Below are 18,832 nucleotides of genomic sequence, written 5' to 3'. Positions count from 1 at the left end.
ATAATATCATTTGCATGGTTTCCAACAAGAACATCAATGTTCTCCCATGTCATTGTTGTGTCATGCCCATATATCCATTCAAATCTCCTATAAAGGATTTAATAGAGAAATTCGTATTTAAATAAGTACATACGAGAAGGAGTCTTACACATATGATGTAGTCCAATATAAACATGGACACTTGATTCCCAGTTGTTGCAGAAAGTGGGGCAACTTTGACCCACCTCCTAAAGTACTATGTGGCCACGATTATGAATTTGTGTCCTCCAAATGAGGTAGGATATGTCAAATGCCCATTCCTGAAAGGGCTAATGTGAGATAAAATAAGCTTCATGAATGGCACGTGTATCAAATTGCCATGCATCTAACATTGCTTACATGTTTTAGTTAACTTTACATATTTTTCCATGGTGGGCCAGTAGCAACCAACTGGCACCCATACACGCCTTCATGGACTTCAACTAACATATGTTGAGAATCTTCTCATTCTACATATATAAGCATAGTACCGTCTAGACCTCTTCTTAAAAAAATCATTAGAGATGATGGTATATTGGGAGGTGTTACAAAGGAGTTGATGCTTTTCATTCATGGACAAGTTATAAGGAACTACTTGGTTACAAAGGAAAGAGTAGATTTTGGCATATCTAGATGAGTCATGGAAAATGACAGCACACTATGTGGATGTTTAGGGAATTGGAGGTAGGATGGTGTAGCTCTTCCACCAAGAACTCATAGTGAGATTCATGCTCTCAATAACCTTGTTCTCATTTCTTAGAATTTCTTGGAAGGTAACAAAAACAAAGTACTTCTTCAGGTCATCTATCACCATTTGTACAACATTATTTTGTTTTCCTTGGTTTGATACTCATTATTTACTTGATTTGTGATGAGTTGTGAGCCACTATAGACATGAACCTTTCTAATTTTCCATTTTATAGTCATTTTGATATCATTTGTGACATAGGAAAAGGATGAATAACTAGAGCCAAAGGCTCACCCAGCTATCCAAACCACCTTGCAAGAGTTAACATAACGGAAGCAAACACAAAGAACAACAACCAAAGGAGGAAGAAGAGAGAAATACTTTTATTGATCCATCAAAACATCTTCATACATACCTAGTTGTAAGGCCTTCTGGGTTACAGCCAATTACAAATACATTCACATTCAAAGATCCAACTGCAAATTCGCACTTTCAGTTCTACTCTACAGAATTCCTCTTCCCCCAAAAACTTTCCTAACTCTAAGCCTAAACACTCTATATATACTTGCCAAAATGGCTTACAAATTATTCTAGAACATTACATAAGAGGAAGGCCAACCCAACAACAATCTGGACACAACCCAAGAAAAGATCTTAACATAGATGTCACGATCGAAATAAATCTCGCAAGTTGGCTCACAGAAATCATGTCCAAATGCTAACACTCAGCATACACTAGGTAACTCAACACATGAAGAGTCACTCGGCATACACTGGGTAACTCAGCACATGAAGGAATTGCTAGGCAAATGAAGATATTTCTAGGCACATGAAGGAATTGCTACAGTAGCTCGGCACATGAAGGAGTTGCTAGGCACATGAAGGAATTGCTACAGTAACTCGGCACATGGAGTTGCTAGGCACATGAAGGATTTGCTAGGCTCCAACTTGCAAAATGGACAAAAATGAGCAGGATAACAAGGCAACCCCAGGATCCTCCTGCATCAATTTGTGAGGGACTCATATTCAACAATGTTATTAGCACAAGGAAACAGTAGCTTGTAGGCCTTAGGAATTGTATAACCTTAAGGTTTGCCAAAAAGGAACCCAGCACCTAAGCCATGTTGTGTGTAAGATTCATTAAAGAAGAGCTACCAAGATTTTTCTATAATGTACATGATGAAAGAATCAGGAAACTCAATCTATATAGGAGTACCATCCTGCAATGGAAAATTAGCTAGCTAGTCTTCAATAGCTTGTCCCTTGAAAACCTTACAATTGACGTACTCAATGTCATATTTAGAGAGAATCATGTCAAGGTCACTTTATTAAGAAAGCATTTTAGAGGATCAATCTTAGCCACCAACTGTGTAGCGTGTGCAAGCATGTAGCATAACAACTTTTGGGACACGAACATGAGTGACATGAAAGCGTTCTCAATATTTCTATAGTTGATCTCATAGGAAACCAACATCCTACTAATGTAGTAAATAGAACACTCTTTCATATCTTCATCTTGTTGGGCCAGTAATGCCCCTAGTGAGGTAGTTGTAGCTGATATATACAACATGAAAGGTTTTCCTGATATGGGTGGCATCGGTACTAGCAGATTAGCCAAGTATTCTTTGATTTGATTCAAGCCTTTATCGCATTCCTCATTCCAGATGCACTTGACAACCTTGTAGATTTTCTTTGTGAATGGTTGAGCCATGTCAACTAGTTGAGAGATGAATTATCGAATAGACTAAATCTACCCTTGTAGGCTTCCCATTTGGTTGATATTGCACAGTGGCGACATGTCCATTATAGCCTAAACCTTGAGGTCACTCTGAATGCGTATTTCTTAGGATTGAAACACAATTTAAATTGCTCCATGCAACCTAAGGTCAAACCTAGGTCTTTGAGACATATCATCCTTTTATTTGACTTAGCAAGTGTGTCATTGACATAATCCCATTATCTTATGCATCATGTCATGAAATATTGTTGTTCTGGCTCTTTGATGAGTTACACCATCTTTTTTCAAACCAAATGGTATCACTTTCCAATAGAAAGCACCTCAAGTGTATGTGAATGTCATCTTCTCCTGGTCTTCATGAGCGATCTTGATCAGGGAATACATTTTATAACCCACAATCATATCCACTATCATGTCCATGTTTGGTAATGGAAAGTCATTACTTGAGCAAGGTTTATTTAGGTCCTAGAAATCAATACACACTCTGATGGATTTATCATGCTTAGAAATAGGAACTATATTGGATATACACTCCACATAGTCATTTTCTCTAATAAACCCCACTAGTAGGAGTTTCTCGAGTTCAACTTTTACCAGTAAAGCAACATGAGAGTACATTTTTCTGAGCTTCAATTTGATAATCTTAACACCTGGTGCTATGTAGAGATGATCACATCTTTATCCAAGGCTAGCAAGTCAAAGTAGGTCCAAGAAAAGTTTATCATTTTCTCTATGAAGAAATTAGTGAACTTTTTCTCTTCTTTAGATTGAGCAAGGTGGATAAAGTGAGGAACCTCTTTTGTCCCAATTTTCACCACCTATGTGGGTTTAATGAGAACTGATAATCTATCTTGGAAATGGCTAGGCAGGGTATCAAGTATCTCATCCTCGAGTGCCTCAAGGATATTTTCTTCGTCGGATATGCCTTTTCTTTTTACTATTTTTGGCTCCAATACCACTATTAGATAGTTTTCTCCATCAAAGTGCTTATTTCTTTTTATTTTTCTTTTGTGGCTAAGATACTTGATATTTTCCTCAATCATATTGATAGCTAGCTCACCAGTAGAAGAGACTAAAACTTCAATAGCATTGAGATAGCAAGCTAAAGTGTAGTCATTTTAAAAGGCAAGGAGATCAACGGTTTGATATTGTTGGGACTAGTCAATAAGTTCAAGATGTACAATGGATATGGAAGTGGAGGGCTCAAGGGAGTTGGCAACATTTTCATCATACCTAGAGATTGGTAAATCAAGTTCTATAGTGCTCTCCAACAAAGAGGTATCGATCCTAATAGGGATCCTAGTGTTGTTGGCTTGATTCACAAAGGGACATATAGTCAGGCTCATTCGACCTCATGTTTGACTCATTAACTACGTCGAGTTGGTTAACATACTTATGCACAACATCAATTTCCAACTCAGTTGAAGCAACTGAGGTTGACTCACATTCTCATTTTGTTCAATCAAATATACTTCCTTCATTTCTATCTAGGAACGAGGAAATGACCATGTTGATGTGTTCCACCCTAGGATCATCACTCTAAGAGTGAGGGGGTGGTTGAGATGAAGATGCCTCTACTTGATTTTTTGGAACATTATGTCAATTCTAATGTTTTAGGGCCCTTAGTGGTAGTTTTTTCTTCATCCTCTCCCTATAGAAGGGATGTCGAGGGTATGAAGTCATTTTGGTCCAAAGAGCTAGTTCTTGGAAAGGGGATATAGAATTTCCCTTGATAGCTAGGATTGGCTATTTGTATCTGGAATAGTTATTACTAAGATATGCTTATGAGTTTAGCTTCCTCTTCTTATTCTAAGTCTTCTACATCTTTATCGAAGATTAGACCTATATCAACTATTGTTTTGAATTCTAGATGTGGTAAAACCCACATCAATCTTGTCTCTTGTCTTTCAGCCTTTAGAGGTACTTAGTGGTTTTGCAAGAGCATATTTATGGTCACTAATAGGATATTTTCTAGAATAACCCATTTTATAAAGGAATTTATACCCTTTTCCAAGGTGATCTCAAGTGTGTTTGGTTAGTTTTTCTCTATCCTCTCCTCTGTAAATCCAATCATGAATGGATCTCTCTTTATGTTCGTCTATAATGGGAACATAGGATTGAATAAATGACCCATCATATATGGTCATTGAAAATGAGGTAGGTTTCATAGCCTCATTAGGCTTTCTATAGGACCTATGTGGTATTGGGAGGGACATGACACAATCAAGTCGATATTCACCCATGCCTATGTTCACAGTACACTAGTACAGATGTGAAGCTTTCAACTACTCTATTATTCAGGACCATCATGTCTAATATTTGATAAAGAGGATTACAAGAAATTATGTTGTCACCTAAAATGGTAACCTCAACTATAGTAGGGGAACTTAGTGCATTGATGATATGTTGATTGGAATACTTCCATCTTGTAAATCCATGGTCTACCCAACAAGATGTCATATGCTAGAGGCAAGTCAAGTACTTGACATACCACATCCCACTCATCAAGTTCCACTCAAATGGTTAGCACAACAAGGCCCTTGGAAGATTTCTCCTCTTCACTGTATGCCTTGATTGTAATCTTTCTTCATAGATCAATGGCATGCTTAGAAAACACTAGTTGTTGAATCAGATTGTATGTACAAATGTTCAAACATATGCCTCCATCTATCAAAATGCACTTAACATAGTGTTTATGGATGAGGACTTCAATATGAGGGGGCAAATTATGAGGGTGGTTGATTGATTTATCCTCCTCACAGAAGGACATGTAGTGTGGGTAAGTCAAGTGATTCACTATGGTCTGGAATTGATCAACATCAATGTCCTTAGGGACGGTAGCCACAAGAAGTGTCTTCTCTAGAATTTCTTATTGTGCGGGGAATATTTCAAGCAACTCAAAGATTGAGATTTGCACTAATGTACATTGTAGTTGGGCCACAAAGTTGTAGTTAGCTAATGAGGTGATAGATGCATGTTTGGAAGGCGAAGCTCCCATGTTCTTGCTAACAAATTATTTTGAAGGACTGACTCCTTTGATAGTGACCTTAGCTTGGCTACAAGTCACAATGTTCAAGTGTTCAATTGTTTACTTTAGGGGACCTACTCCCTTAACAGTGATCTTAGGTGGATTCCAAAAAGTTGCATTTGAATTTTTAATTATTGATTCACAAGACTCTGAATGGATGGAGAATAGGTTCACGCCCTTGAGAATAATCCTCTTGGGAGGTGGATTAGACGAGACTAGGGTCAAGGACTCTTTTTTTCTTCAATTATAATCATGTTGATAAAGTCATAGATCAAGTCCAACATATTGATGACATTGTCAGTGTTGGTGTATGAGTAATTGATTTTGGCATTCCCACCTTTTGCTTTTAACCCTCTCCCTTCTTGTATTTAGGAAAAGGATCTTGATAAGCCTTGTGATCAACATTATTCTTATGACCATCCACTTTCAATTTTGTCACTATCAATAAAGTCTTGAATGACATGTTTTAGCTTCACGTGCTCACTTGTCTTATGGCCTTTATTCCTATAATAATCAAAGTAATGGTCATCATTCCACCACCTAATCTTTACCTTAGGTTCACAGGGCTTTGACATGCCTGGTAAAGTGATGATCTTGTTGGACAATACATCTTCACAGCAACTTCAAGTGACTCTCCTAAAGGGGTAAAATTTCACTTCAATTTGGGTCCCCATGATGTTTTCCCTTTATTGGAATCATTTTGCAATGTCGGGGCTTCTTGTTGTTTACCAGCTTGAATGCTACTTAACAAGTTGAAGATCGACTCTTTTGTTGTTGTTGCCTAAGTTGTTGGGTTTGTCCTTGTTAATGATGAATAATCCCTTGTTTATCAAGACATCTTCTATTCTTAGTGCAGTTTCTACCATCAGGTTGAAGGTAGAGTGTAGTCATTTCCACATCATAGTGTAATTTCGGGACAAGGTTGTTTACAAAGATTTCAAATCTTTTAAGTTTCTAGAATTTTCCTAGGATAGCAAAAGAAATCTTCCTCCACCACAGAAGGAAAGTGACAAAAGGTTTGGTAGTGTGTTATTTAGTGTTGCACAAAGGTAGTATGGTCACAATATGTTGGACATTGTAAGAATGTTGCTATGTAAATCAGTGGACCAACTATTTGATGGATTGAATAGGTGGAGATAGTTTAGTTAACCACTCCATGGGTTGACCATTGAGACTCTGAGGGAATAGTCACATAAGATGTTTTTGTTTCATGCATAAACTCCATACTAAGGGTGCAAAACTCCCTTATGTGGTCTTGGGGATCACTGCTCCTATTATACTCATCATACTTTAGCAGAAAAAGTCATTTCAAAAGCATATAATGAATCATCTACCTCCAGTGATAGTATTTGGTCACCACCTATAGGTATAAGAAAGAAGCAGTTTGCACCTTTGGACTTCCCTTGCGAGGAACACTTGGAATTCACCTAGTCATATTGGAATTTGTCTCACATGCCAAACCACAAGCAAACAATCTAGACTATATGCCAGCACAACATACAATTGTCTTAATACTAACTACAGACCAGCAACATGAACTCCGTAGCAACAAACAAACTTGTAGACACTATTCCACATTGTTTGAAACATTAACAATGAAAAACATTAACAAGCATATGTTTGAGACATTATTTCATGCATGATCCAAACGTTTTTGGCTCGGTCAATAAACCATGAAATGAACTAAAAATCATGATAGCATTTCCAATATTTGATGGAACTCATGGTGCTTATACCATGGTAAGATCTTTTAATCCTATAGGTTGCATTTGTACTATCAATCAGCGGGATATTTAGCACTTGTATGTCTAACTTTACAAATGGACGACAAGTTTGTCAAAGCTTCCTTGATTGTGTCAAGGCACAACATAATATTTTCTTAATCACTTTCCACTGATAACCAAACTGTTGATTTCAAAAGGCATATAATGAAGCATCTACCTTCAGCAATAGTATCAGTCACCACCTATAGGTATAAGAAAGGAGTAGTTTAACACCTTTGAACTTTCCTTGAAGGGAACAATTCAATTTTGCCTAGTCATATTGGAATTTGTCTCATGTGCCAACACACAAGTAGAGAATCTAGACTATATGTTGTAAGTTTTCTATAAATTTTGTTGATATAATATTGATGGAGAATTAATACCTTGCTACAAATTGATCTGCTACAATTCTGGAGTAAATGTTATTGTTCTAGAAGTTTGCAATAAATTCTAGAAATTATATTTTATTTCTATACTAAATCGCCAAGGAGCAGATTACTAGAAGAGCAAACTTAAGATTGTATTGTGTGTTCTCTATCCACAATCTTTCTCCTACTTATATATCAACCCAAGGGTTTGTCTTTTCATAAGACACAACCCCTTCTAAGTCGGCCCTCCCTGAAACAACCTAATCCTCTACAAATTGGTGCCCTTGTCCATTAACTAATAGTTAATTATTAATTAACTACAATAGTCAAATACAAGGCATATAAATATGTCTAGCAAATCATCGATATGTTCTAGGGAGATGTATTTATCATGAGGTTGTCTATAAAGGAAATTACATACATTTTAGATCTATCTAATCTAAAAAATCAGAACATTAATATGATCAAGTTATCAGGATTTAACACTCCCTCTTAACTTGATTAAATAAATGAGAGAAACATATCTAGCAACATTGTTCAGCATAGGGTTTTGAAGATAGAGATCACTTGTTTATGAATTGTGCTTATACTCAACAAGTCTAGGCTGAGATTCTTAACTACTGGAGCTTGACCTGGGTTCACCAAAACAATGTTGAACTTTCTTTTAAAAGTTGGAATTGTCCTTCGAAGGATCCTAATGTTCAATTTCTCTAGAAATTAACTCTTCCTCATCTCTGGTGGGGCATTTGGAAAGAGAGAAATAATAGAATATTCAGGAATAAAGAATTACTAGGATGGGTGCTTGGACAAAATATCATTAAAGCTTTCAAGGAGAATTTTATTTCTTAGAGGAAAACTGGTCCAACATTTCAATTTGATACTCCTTTGTGATCTGAAGATCCTAATTTGAAAACTGATAATCCAAGACTGACCATAAGATGGAATACTCCTCCCAACGGTTGGATTAAAGGGAACTTTGATGGAGCCACTAAGGGCAATCCGGGAAGAGCGGGATGTGGAGAAGTTTTGAGAGATCATGTGGGAAATGTAATAGATGCGATCGCAATTCCTATAGGTCACTCTAACAGTCATATTGTTGAAGCTACTACTGCCCTATACACTATAAAGATTGCAGTTGATCTGTGATACCCTAATCTATGGTTGGAAGGTGACTCTTTGAATATTGTTAACATTTTGAATAACAAAAATTCAATTTCATGGACGATAGAAGCAACGGTCATGGAGATCAAATCCCTAATACATAAATTTGAAAAAGTTGTCATTTTCCATACTTATCGAGAGGCCAATGGGGCTACTGACTGGATAGCCAATCATGCAGTACAGTCGGGATATAAGGTGAGGTGGCTTCATGAGTTAAACAAGCACGTTGATTTAAAAGCTATCATTAATTATGATGCCATTCACTCCAAAGTGGGAAAGATTTTCCCGGATTAGAAAGTTCATGATTTCATGGGGTGACCTTACGGCTGTCAGATCACCCTCCTCGAGGAATTAAGTACACTCATATGAATGTACTGTGGCCTTTGCACGTATCATTGAATAAGCAAGCTCCTTTTCAAGTGACGAAAATCTGGTTTTATTTTAACTTGGCTCTCTGTGTTTGTTTGTTTCTGGTTCTTGGCTCTATCTGTTTTTTGAATATGGGGGGTAAACCATGGAAGCAAGAACCTAAAAAGTGTGATGAATGGAAGGCTTGGAAGGAAATTTGGGACATCTTACAGAAAGGGAAGGTGACCAGTTACCTAGAGAGACTACATGGTTTTAAACCCCATATCACGAATGCCTTTTTTAATAATTGGTCCGCTGACAGGGTCCTTCTTCATGGAGTCACTATGAATTTAACGGAGGACTTTATTTCCAAGATCACGGGGCTCCCCATGGATGGCATTAAGTTCACCAAGCAAACCAATATCTCCAATGCTGCCTACAAAAAAATTTCGAAGTTGGATGCTGACGAGAAACAACTGGAAAAGAATGGAGATTTCTTTGATGTGGAGCAGATGAAAGAAATTTGGCGAGATGTGCTATGTTGTATTCATGAGTATTTCATCCTCGACGGTAGCAATAAAAAGGTTCATAAATTTCATTTTGTTTTTCTCAATCATTTCAGGCATAAGGATAGACTTTCTTTCCCTTTCTATCTGTGGTTTTCTTTGCTTCAAAGTTTGCATGCTCATAGGGAGAAGGAGTCTCGTCCTATTTTGCATGAAGGTTTGATTCTTCTCATAGAGGGTTATTGTAAAAATAAATCTATATCCTCTACCCCTTTTGAAAAACATAAGGGTTCTCACTCAAAAAACATTAAGAAGGAGAGCAATGTAAAAGGAAAAGAAAAGGACCCCAAACGTAAACCCTCTAATACTCATAAACAAGTTGTGGAAGAGGTTTATGAGTCTGAGAATATTGTTAGCTCAAAGAATGATATCTGTAAGGAAGAGGATGGTATGGATGTTGGGGATTTTAGCTCAAAATTGGAAGGATTTCCTGAGACCAAAGGAAAATTTGAGAAAGCAAATGAGACAGAAATAAGTGAAGGAAATTCATAACAGAGCAACCCTGAGAAGGAGAACATTCAGACTATTTTTGGTGGAGGGGTTAAAGACAAAGATATTCTTATTGTGAATCCTGTTGAGGTGAGAGAGGAGGATCAATTGGTTAAACCTACCTTACATGCTACAGAGATTGGAGGTCATGACAAGGAGGACCTTGTTCAGAATGAGATTCCTGTTGAGACTAGGGAGGAGGAATAGAGGGATAGGGAGGAACATGTAGATATGGTTGGCTCCCCTCCTCATGAGTTTGCAAATGGTACCACTAATTCTCTGCAGAGGGAAACCAAGCTCTCCTTCTTGCATTCTGCCAAGCTCAAAGCTAACTCCATTCTCTGTGTTGATTATTGGATTTATAATGAATTGATGGGGCTGAAGAAGAAAGTGGAAACTCTGCAACACATCCAGGATACCGACCGTGCCAAAATCAGCCATTTGGAAGAGCAAATGGGAGATATTCCTAATAAACTCAAAAACTATGAGCAAAATCTCAGAATGCTTATCAAGGAAAGTGGAACAAGGATGGAACAGGTCACATCTAGTATCTGTGCTGCTGCTGCGAGCCTTCGCAAAAGAGTCAATGAAGAAATTATATCTCCTGAGGGTCCAAGCAAAAGAACAAGGCAGAGCTCGAGGAAGAAAGCCCTCAAAGATGTTGAGGCTTCGGCTGCTGATTCCATCTAGGATACTGTTGTGATTGGTAAAGAGGTTGTCAAGATGATTACAGAGCTACAATAGTTGCCTTGGGTTTTTGTTCTTTGGTTTTGTCCTGTTCTGGTCCTATTTTCTGGATGTGGTACTTGGTATTGGTTTTTGGTCCTATTAACTGGTTTTTGGTCTAAACTATTTTAGTGGTTCCAGGTCCCTGTAAAACCTGGGTTCTCTTTTTTTGGACTATGTTTGTGGTTTCAGGTCCTTGTAAAACCCAATTTTGTTGTTTGTTTTAGGACTTCTTTCCTAGTGGTTTTATTGCTATATCTTTTCTCTAGTTGTTAAAGGGTTTCGAGGTCCCTACAAAACTTGCTTTTACTGTAATCTAAAACATTATTAAGCATAGATTTATACTCTATATCTATCTAATTCTTCCAAGCATGTAGTATCATGGTACAGATGATACTTTGTCATATTACTAAACTTGTAATATGAATTATCACTAATACTTGTGATAACAATATTACATGTAATGCAATACACATGATAAAATTCAGAGAATGATTAAATTCTTCCTTTATCCAAATTGTGACTCATATGAACTAACAAGCCTATATCACAATATGATCCTAAATTAAGATTTGTCTGTACACAGGATAAAAACCAGAGAATGATTAAATTCTTCCTTTATCCAAATTGTGACTCATCGGCATAGAAATGTCTATAACACAATTTGATCTTTAATTCACACAGATCTGCCAGTAGTTCCCTATTGTTTTAGAACATTATCTCAGAGATCGTTATCTCATATAGTGTCTATTCATTATCACAGAGATCGTCACCTCTTTAGACAATAAACACAAATGGTGAAGCCCATAATAGTCAATAACTTGACAATAATAATTTAACACAAAATTATTTTATTAATAATCAAAGAATACAAATGAGTTATAATTCAACCATACCAAGTCCTTTTCTGAAGTGATCTATCTTCACTCGAGAGAGAGGTTTGGTAAGAATATCTGATGTCTGATCTGAAATACAAATGTATCTTAACATGACAGTATTCATGTCTACCATATCTCTTACATAATGGTAAGGAATTTCAATATGCTTGGATTTGTCATGAAAAATTGGATTCGTGGAAAGCTTGATGCAACTCTGATTATCACAATGAATGATAGTGGGGTTCATGGGTTGACCAAATAATCCCACAAGTAACTTTCTAAGCCAAACTACTTCCTGAGAAGCCATTGCAATTGCAATGTATTCAACGTCTGTGGAGCTTTGTGCTACTGATGCATGCTTTCTGCATATCCATGATATCATCACTAAGCCTAAACTGAAACAACATCCTAGCATGCTTTTCCTATTAGTGACACTTCCAACCCAATCCAAGTCTGTCTATGAATCCATGTAAGTCCAAGTCAACTTTCTCCATACTTGAGCCCAAGGTCAAGAGTGCCTTGTAAGTATCTCATTATGTGTTTGACTGCAACCAAGTTAATCTCCTTTAGTTCACACATAAATTGACTTAAGGAATTAACTGCATAGCAAATATCAAATCTTGTATTTACCAAGTACATGAGAGACCCAATCACCTGTCTATAAAGAGTAGAATCTATGGATGGTGATTCTGTTGCTGCTTCTTTAAGTTTATACAGGTTAGTCTCCACTGGAGAAGACATAGGTTTGCAGTTCCACATTCCAAATATCTTCAAGATCTCTAAAGTATACTTTCCTTGATTAAGTATGATGTTGTCAAAGTTTTGCCATACTTCCAATCCTAACAAGTAATGAAGGAGTCCTAAATCTTTCATATCAAATTCTCTGATTAGATTTTTCTTACATTGATCTATAAGATGATCATCACCTATTATTAGTAAATCATCAACAGGTAGTATCAAAATTATCATATCTTTTTTATCCTTTTTATATTAGAGATTTGGATCAGCTTCATTCTTGGAGAATCCTAAACTAGTGAGATACTTATTGATTTTTCATACCATGCCCTTGGAGCCTACAAACAAAGACTTCAGGGTTATGAGTTTGAAATCCTTCAAGTTGTTCCAAATATCTTTAGTAATCTTTCCATTCAGAAATGTTGTTTTCACATCCATCTGATGTACTTTCTATCCCTTCAATGCTGCAATAGCTAGGACTGCTCTTACAGAGGTGTATCTAGCAACTAGAGAAAAGGTTTCTTCATAATCAATTCCCTCCTAAGAGAATCCTCTAGCTATGAACTCAGCCTTATATTTTTCAATGCTACCGTTAGCAACATGCTTGATTTTAAATATCCACTTAGAAGAAACAATTGATTTTCCCTCAGGCCTTGGAACAATTTTCCAAACATCATTCTTAATAATGAATTGGTATTCTTTTGTATAGCATCCTTCCAAGCTATATGTTTAATAGCATCTGAAACATTGGTTGGTTCTGATTTAAATAATCACTCATGTTTGCAGCATGGCTAGAAGAGGTTTTAGGCCAAGTCATTACCTTTCCATCCATAAATGCTACCTTATATCCATCATCCTCTAAAGTGTTGTGACATAAATTAGGTTCCTCTTGATTTCGAGTACATATAGTACTCTTTTGAGGTGTAAGGAGATCCCTAATTTTAGTTTTAAGGTGCAACTTCCAACTCCTTTGACTGAATGTGCAGAACTATCACATATGATAACTTCATCAGTTTCCTCTGTCATTGAATCCAATACTTCTTTATACCCCATATTGTGTCTCGATGATCCACTATCAATTACCCAAGAGTTGAGTTTGTTAGACATCATTTGATAATGTTGAATATAGTACATAACTTTTAGGATCATGTTCTTCTTGTCTTAGTTACCTCTGTGAAATTTACTTGTTGTTTCGTATTCTCAAGGTAGTATGACTTACAATGTCCAAGTTTCTCACATCTGAAGCATTTGACTTTAGATATGTCCCTCTTGAATTTGTTATTGCCTTGAGAGGCCTTCTTCTTAAAGTGTTTTTTCTTTCCTTTGTAGGAATTCGTGTTGAGAACATGAAGTTCTTAATCTCCAATTTTCGATTGCAATCCTTTCTTAAATTGCCTAGATTCTTCTTGAAGGCATTCTCCTTCAAGTTTGTTGAAGTCTGGGAGTTTGTCTCTAGCACTTACTCCTTGTGAGAATGTTTCCCATGAATCTGATAACCCATCTATAGCCATAAGTGACAGCTCTTTGTCTTCCATTATGGTCTCTATACTTGCAAGTTCATCTCTTAGACTAGCCACCCTTAGGAAGTATGAATTCATAGATTCTTCCCTCCTTATTTTTATATGATTTAGTTGTCTTTTTAATGCAACGGTTCTAGTTGCATTGTTCACCTCATATGCATTTAATAATGCACTCATCATATTAAATGTTGTATGATGTTTCATTAACATAGGTATTATTTCATTTTTAACTCCACCTAATATGATTTTCATGGCTTTTTTGTTTTTTTTTTAATCCAATTAGTTTTATTAGGATCAGCATCAAATTGCTTAGATTCCTTATCACCAAACTGTATTACATCATTGTCTTCAACAATCATCATAATTTTGAGTGTCCATGCAACGACATGTTCTTTTCCATCAAACCTATCTTCGGGTCTAATAGCGTTGTTCATTGAAGGTAGAAGGATGTTGCTTAGATATTTTCAAATCTGATTGTCAATTTCCATAGCCTAGGTTCGACAACTTGGCTTTGATACCATGCAAGTTTTCTTCAAATTCTAAAGATATAATACTGATGGAGAATTAATACCTTGCTACAAATTGGCTTGCTACAATTCTGGAGTGAATGTTATTGTTCTAGAAGTATGCAATAAATTCTAGAAATTCTATTTCATTTCTATACTAAATTGCCAAGGAGTAGATTGCTAAAAGAGCGGACTTAAGATTGTATTGTGTGTTCTCTATCCACAATCTTGCTCCTACTTATATATTAACCAAGGGTCTTGTCTTTTCATAAGACACAACCCCTTCGAAGTCGGCCCTCCATGAAACAACCTACTCTACAAATCGGCACCCTTGTTCATTAACTAATAGTTAATTATTAATTAACTACAATAGTCAAATACAAGGCATATAAATATGCCTAGCAAATCGTCAATCTAATCTAGGGAGATGCATTTACTATTTATCCTGAGGCCATATATAAAGGAAATTACATGCATTTTAGATCTATCTAATCTTAAGAATCAGAACATTAATATGATCAAGTTATCAGGATTTAACATATGCCAGCACAACTAGTTATCTTAATACTAACTGCAGACCAGCAACACGAACTCCACAGTAGCAAACAAACTTGTAGAAACTATTGCACATTGTCTGAAACATAAACAATGAAACATATTAACAAGCATATGTTTCAGACACTTATTTCATGTATGATCTCAAACCTTTTTGGCTTGGTCAATAAACCATGTAATGACCTAAAAATCATGATAGCATTTCCAATATTTGATGGAACTCATGGTGCTTATACCATGGTAAGATCTTTTAATCCTATAGGCAGCATTCGTACTATCAATTGCCAGGATATTTAGCACTTACGTATCTGACTTTACGAATGGAGCCAAGTTTGTCAAAGCTTCCTTGATTGTTAAGGCACAACAGAATATTTTCTTAAGCACTTTCCACTGATAACAAAAACGCTCACTATCATAATTATGTGTAGAATGAAAGTTCCAGAGTATTCCAATGAGAAAAAACATACATATCAGACAAATACGTCCAGCATATTTATTCTATATAATGGCAACTATGAAAAACCTTGTGTCCCCAAACAAATGAAAAGCCAAATCTACAATTATTAAGGAAAATCTTCTCCCCAGACAAATGAAAATCCAAATCTACAATTATTTGGAAGGAAAATCTTTGTCCAGGACACTGCATTGAAGTGCCATGAGTACATTAACACGCTTTTGTAGTATCTATCTTACGCAGCAGCAAACAATCTCCTTACTTTCTTGATTGAAAACTTAGTGACAGTGACCAACTGCAAATACAAAACACCTGTTGCCATCTACTAATTTGCAACAATCACAGAAATATAACACATGTTGCTTTACCCTTTTTAAGACCTTGGCATTTGTGTTCCATACAACTTATGAAAACTAGTAATTACCACAAATGAATCAATTATCGACCACCGAACACTGGTTTATCTTTGCGGATGGCTTGTGCCAAATTAAGTTCAAAAAGCTCACACCTGATTGGCATTTCCATCTCATAAAAAGGATTTTTCAAGACATAGTCTGTGTACAATTCATATATCGATTTCAGAAGTAGCTCCATACCCTGGGTTCCTGGTTCACAGACCACAAAGATCTTTGTTCCTGCAAGGACAGGCAATGCGTTAACATCAATCATATGTTTTGTAAATAATATCTTGTCAGGAACTAGCTTAGAACATTTTTTTGTGCATTTTTCCTTAACACAAGAAAATGAAAAATTTATGTGTTCCACCTCAAAGAAATTCAATAAAACAACAAAGACATTATTTAATCTGCAAAGTTGTCTGTAATCCTACCTTAGGCAATCTACAGCTTATTCAAGAACTATTCCTCAGGAGTGACCCTGTTAAAAGATAAGTCGTTCAGAAATCCTCAGTGGATTGTAAATTAAGTAGTTGTAATCATCCTTAGTCTATCATCAAAGAAAACTATAAGTTAAGGTCAACTCCCATTATTGCACACTATATATTATTGTTAAGTGACATGGTTGACTTCAATTTAACTAGAATAAAATTAGTTTGCCAAATGAGCCAGTGCTTCTTGATAAAAGTCTTCTAAAACTACAGATCCACCTTTTACTCCACCTTTACAGCAATGTCATGCAACTGAATAGCTTTTCTGAGTTCAACCACATGGATATTTAATACTGGAGTCATTCTTCTCTATTCCATGTTTGATAAATAATCATTCCTTTTCAGATGGTCATCTCTTGAGAGAGAGATAGTATGGTCCATTTGGCACAATCATTGCATTTGCTAATTCTCCAAGCGATAAAAAGGTGGGAATAAAACTATTAGAATGAAGCACTGCATACCAGCAATCTTCATATGAGAGGTGGATAACAGAAAAAATGAATTATTCAACATAAAATGCAGTTCACACAAAAAATGATTTCAATAACTTATAGAAAAGCTAATTGTAGGATAATAATATTGAAACTGGAAAGATGATTATATACAAAGTTACAGAAAATAGCTGTTGATAAAGTTAACTATATCTCTACCAACTGTCTAACAAACAATCCGATGCAAAACATGTTGAAATTTATTCTAGTGATGTGATACATTGTATCTAGCATCGCTGTCCTACCAACCTACCCCTTCCCCCTTATTACGTCATTTTCTCAAGAGTGCATATCAGGAAGGTCCCAAATATCTCAAAGTGGAACTGAAGAATTTCGTCACTGAACATGCCTGTGCACAAAGTGGCACCAAAACTATTTGTTTGGCTTGTTTCACATAACACACAATTATTAACAAATTTCAACACATTATGATTGTTGCAATAAAGGAGCAGAGTCTCTGTCCATGGTAATCCACACAGGATCGCAAACAAATTTCAACACATTCTGATTGTCGCAATAAAGGGTCATTGTCCCTGTCCATGGTAATCCCATCCAACAATGGGATAAAGCCATATCACCTCATAGACTGCCCCTTACTTCCCCAAGAGATCAGCAGAACCCCCAAAAATAATACATATCCTGTGGATTCCTTTCATACATGGATTCTGCACAGGTATCCATGTAACCAGTCAAGGACTTCCTCACTTTTCCTATATTCTAGGTAATTCTCCCTCGTGCGACAGACATGCTTCAAAACTCATTTTACTACCTTGTAGAGACATAACAGTGATTCCTGCATGAACCTCATCAGATATGATGCAGTAAAGGAATGGCAACCTTTCCCTTACAATAAGAATTTATAACTCTACTATAGGGTCTGTGAGGAATAGGATCCTCTATCAATCAACAAACCAGCTTTGAGGCTCACTTGAGAAACATAAACATAAAGTTTGATGTATACCCCTTTTTCGAGAATTTTTTTGTAAATGAAACTCAAAAAGAAGACTTGGCTGCAATAGTCTGATATTGATTTTATTTCAGTTCACGAATACATCATTACATGCTCTTTAGTGAAAAAACAATCCCCACATACATGAAACCAACATAAAGTACCTCCTATTGAAGATGAATCTGAAGGTTGCAGATCTGATGATCTTTTAAGAGCACTGGAGCCGATCAAGACCACCCAACACTCATCCAGCTCAACAACCACAGCCACCACTTGACTCTTCTGAGGTTGTACCACTGAAATATCAACTTCACACCCCTAGCAAATGGACTGATAATATGTGGTCAGGTCTGCAACAGATACCCAAAAAGCCTTATTTCAACCACCAAAAATTCTACTATCACCTAGCAAAGCTAACCAACAGGTATGAGTACCTCCCACACAGTGGAACATCACCAAAATGACATATGGTGAAGATGACAAATCAGAAAACACCAGCTTAGTGGAACATTTCCAAAATGACAAGTGGAGTACACAAGTCAGAAAACACCTCCAGTAAGATATCCACAAAATATTCACCCTTTCTAACCTCTTTCAAAATGCCAAAGAAGGTTCTACAACTAGGGCATCGTCTGAAACCCTCAATTGCATGGCCAGTAATAAGAACACCTGAAAAATATGCCAAACAACACCCAAAAATCTTTGCTAGTCACCAAACAGCAAACCCATAAATCTGCGATCAAGATACACCGTGTATTTTCAATTTCTTCAAACTCCAATTTTGGAAAATCTGTTAAAAACAATGTGTTTCCTGTGTGAAAACGCCAAACCAGTTGGGGAGGATCTTTCACCACTGAAACTAATGTATTTGATGACGGTGTCTGCACTCAATCATTGAACTTCTATGTTAATTCAGCAAAATCTCAAGTGCGCGAATTCTGAATCATACAAATGAGATTCTCAAT

The 18,832-nt window shown here is 36.4% G+C and overlaps 1 protein-coding gene across 8 annotated transcripts in view; it reads right to left on the bottom strand.

Annotated features, from left to right (window-relative positions):
- Positions 1-15,557: 15,557 nt before the first annotated feature.
- LOC149535071 (uncharacterized) overlaps positions 15,558-18,832 on the bottom strand; it is an 84,508-nt gene continuing 81,233 nt past the window's right edge. For all 8 annotated transcript variants that reach the window (XM_089804412.1, XM_089804416.1, XM_089804415.1 and 5 more), the window contains one exon: positions 15,558-16,176. In XM_089804412.1, the coding sequence (XP_089660538.1) occupies positions 15,980-16,176 (197 nt within the window). In that variant the 3' untranslated portion in view covers positions 15,558-15,979. The remainder of the gene's footprint in view (positions 16,177-18,832) is intronic.

Source organism: Cupressus sempervirens, chromosome 10, assembly GCF_028749045.1.
Source record: "Cupressus sempervirens isolate cs-2001-9-10 chromosome 10, ASM2874904v1, whole genome shotgun sequence".
Lineage (NCBI taxonomy): Eukaryota > Viridiplantae > Streptophyta > Pinopsida > Cupressales > Cupressaceae > Cupressus > Cupressus sempervirens.
The sequence above is the reverse complement of the archived record's forward strand: the minus strand, read 5'-3'. Positions and strand labels throughout refer to the sequence as shown.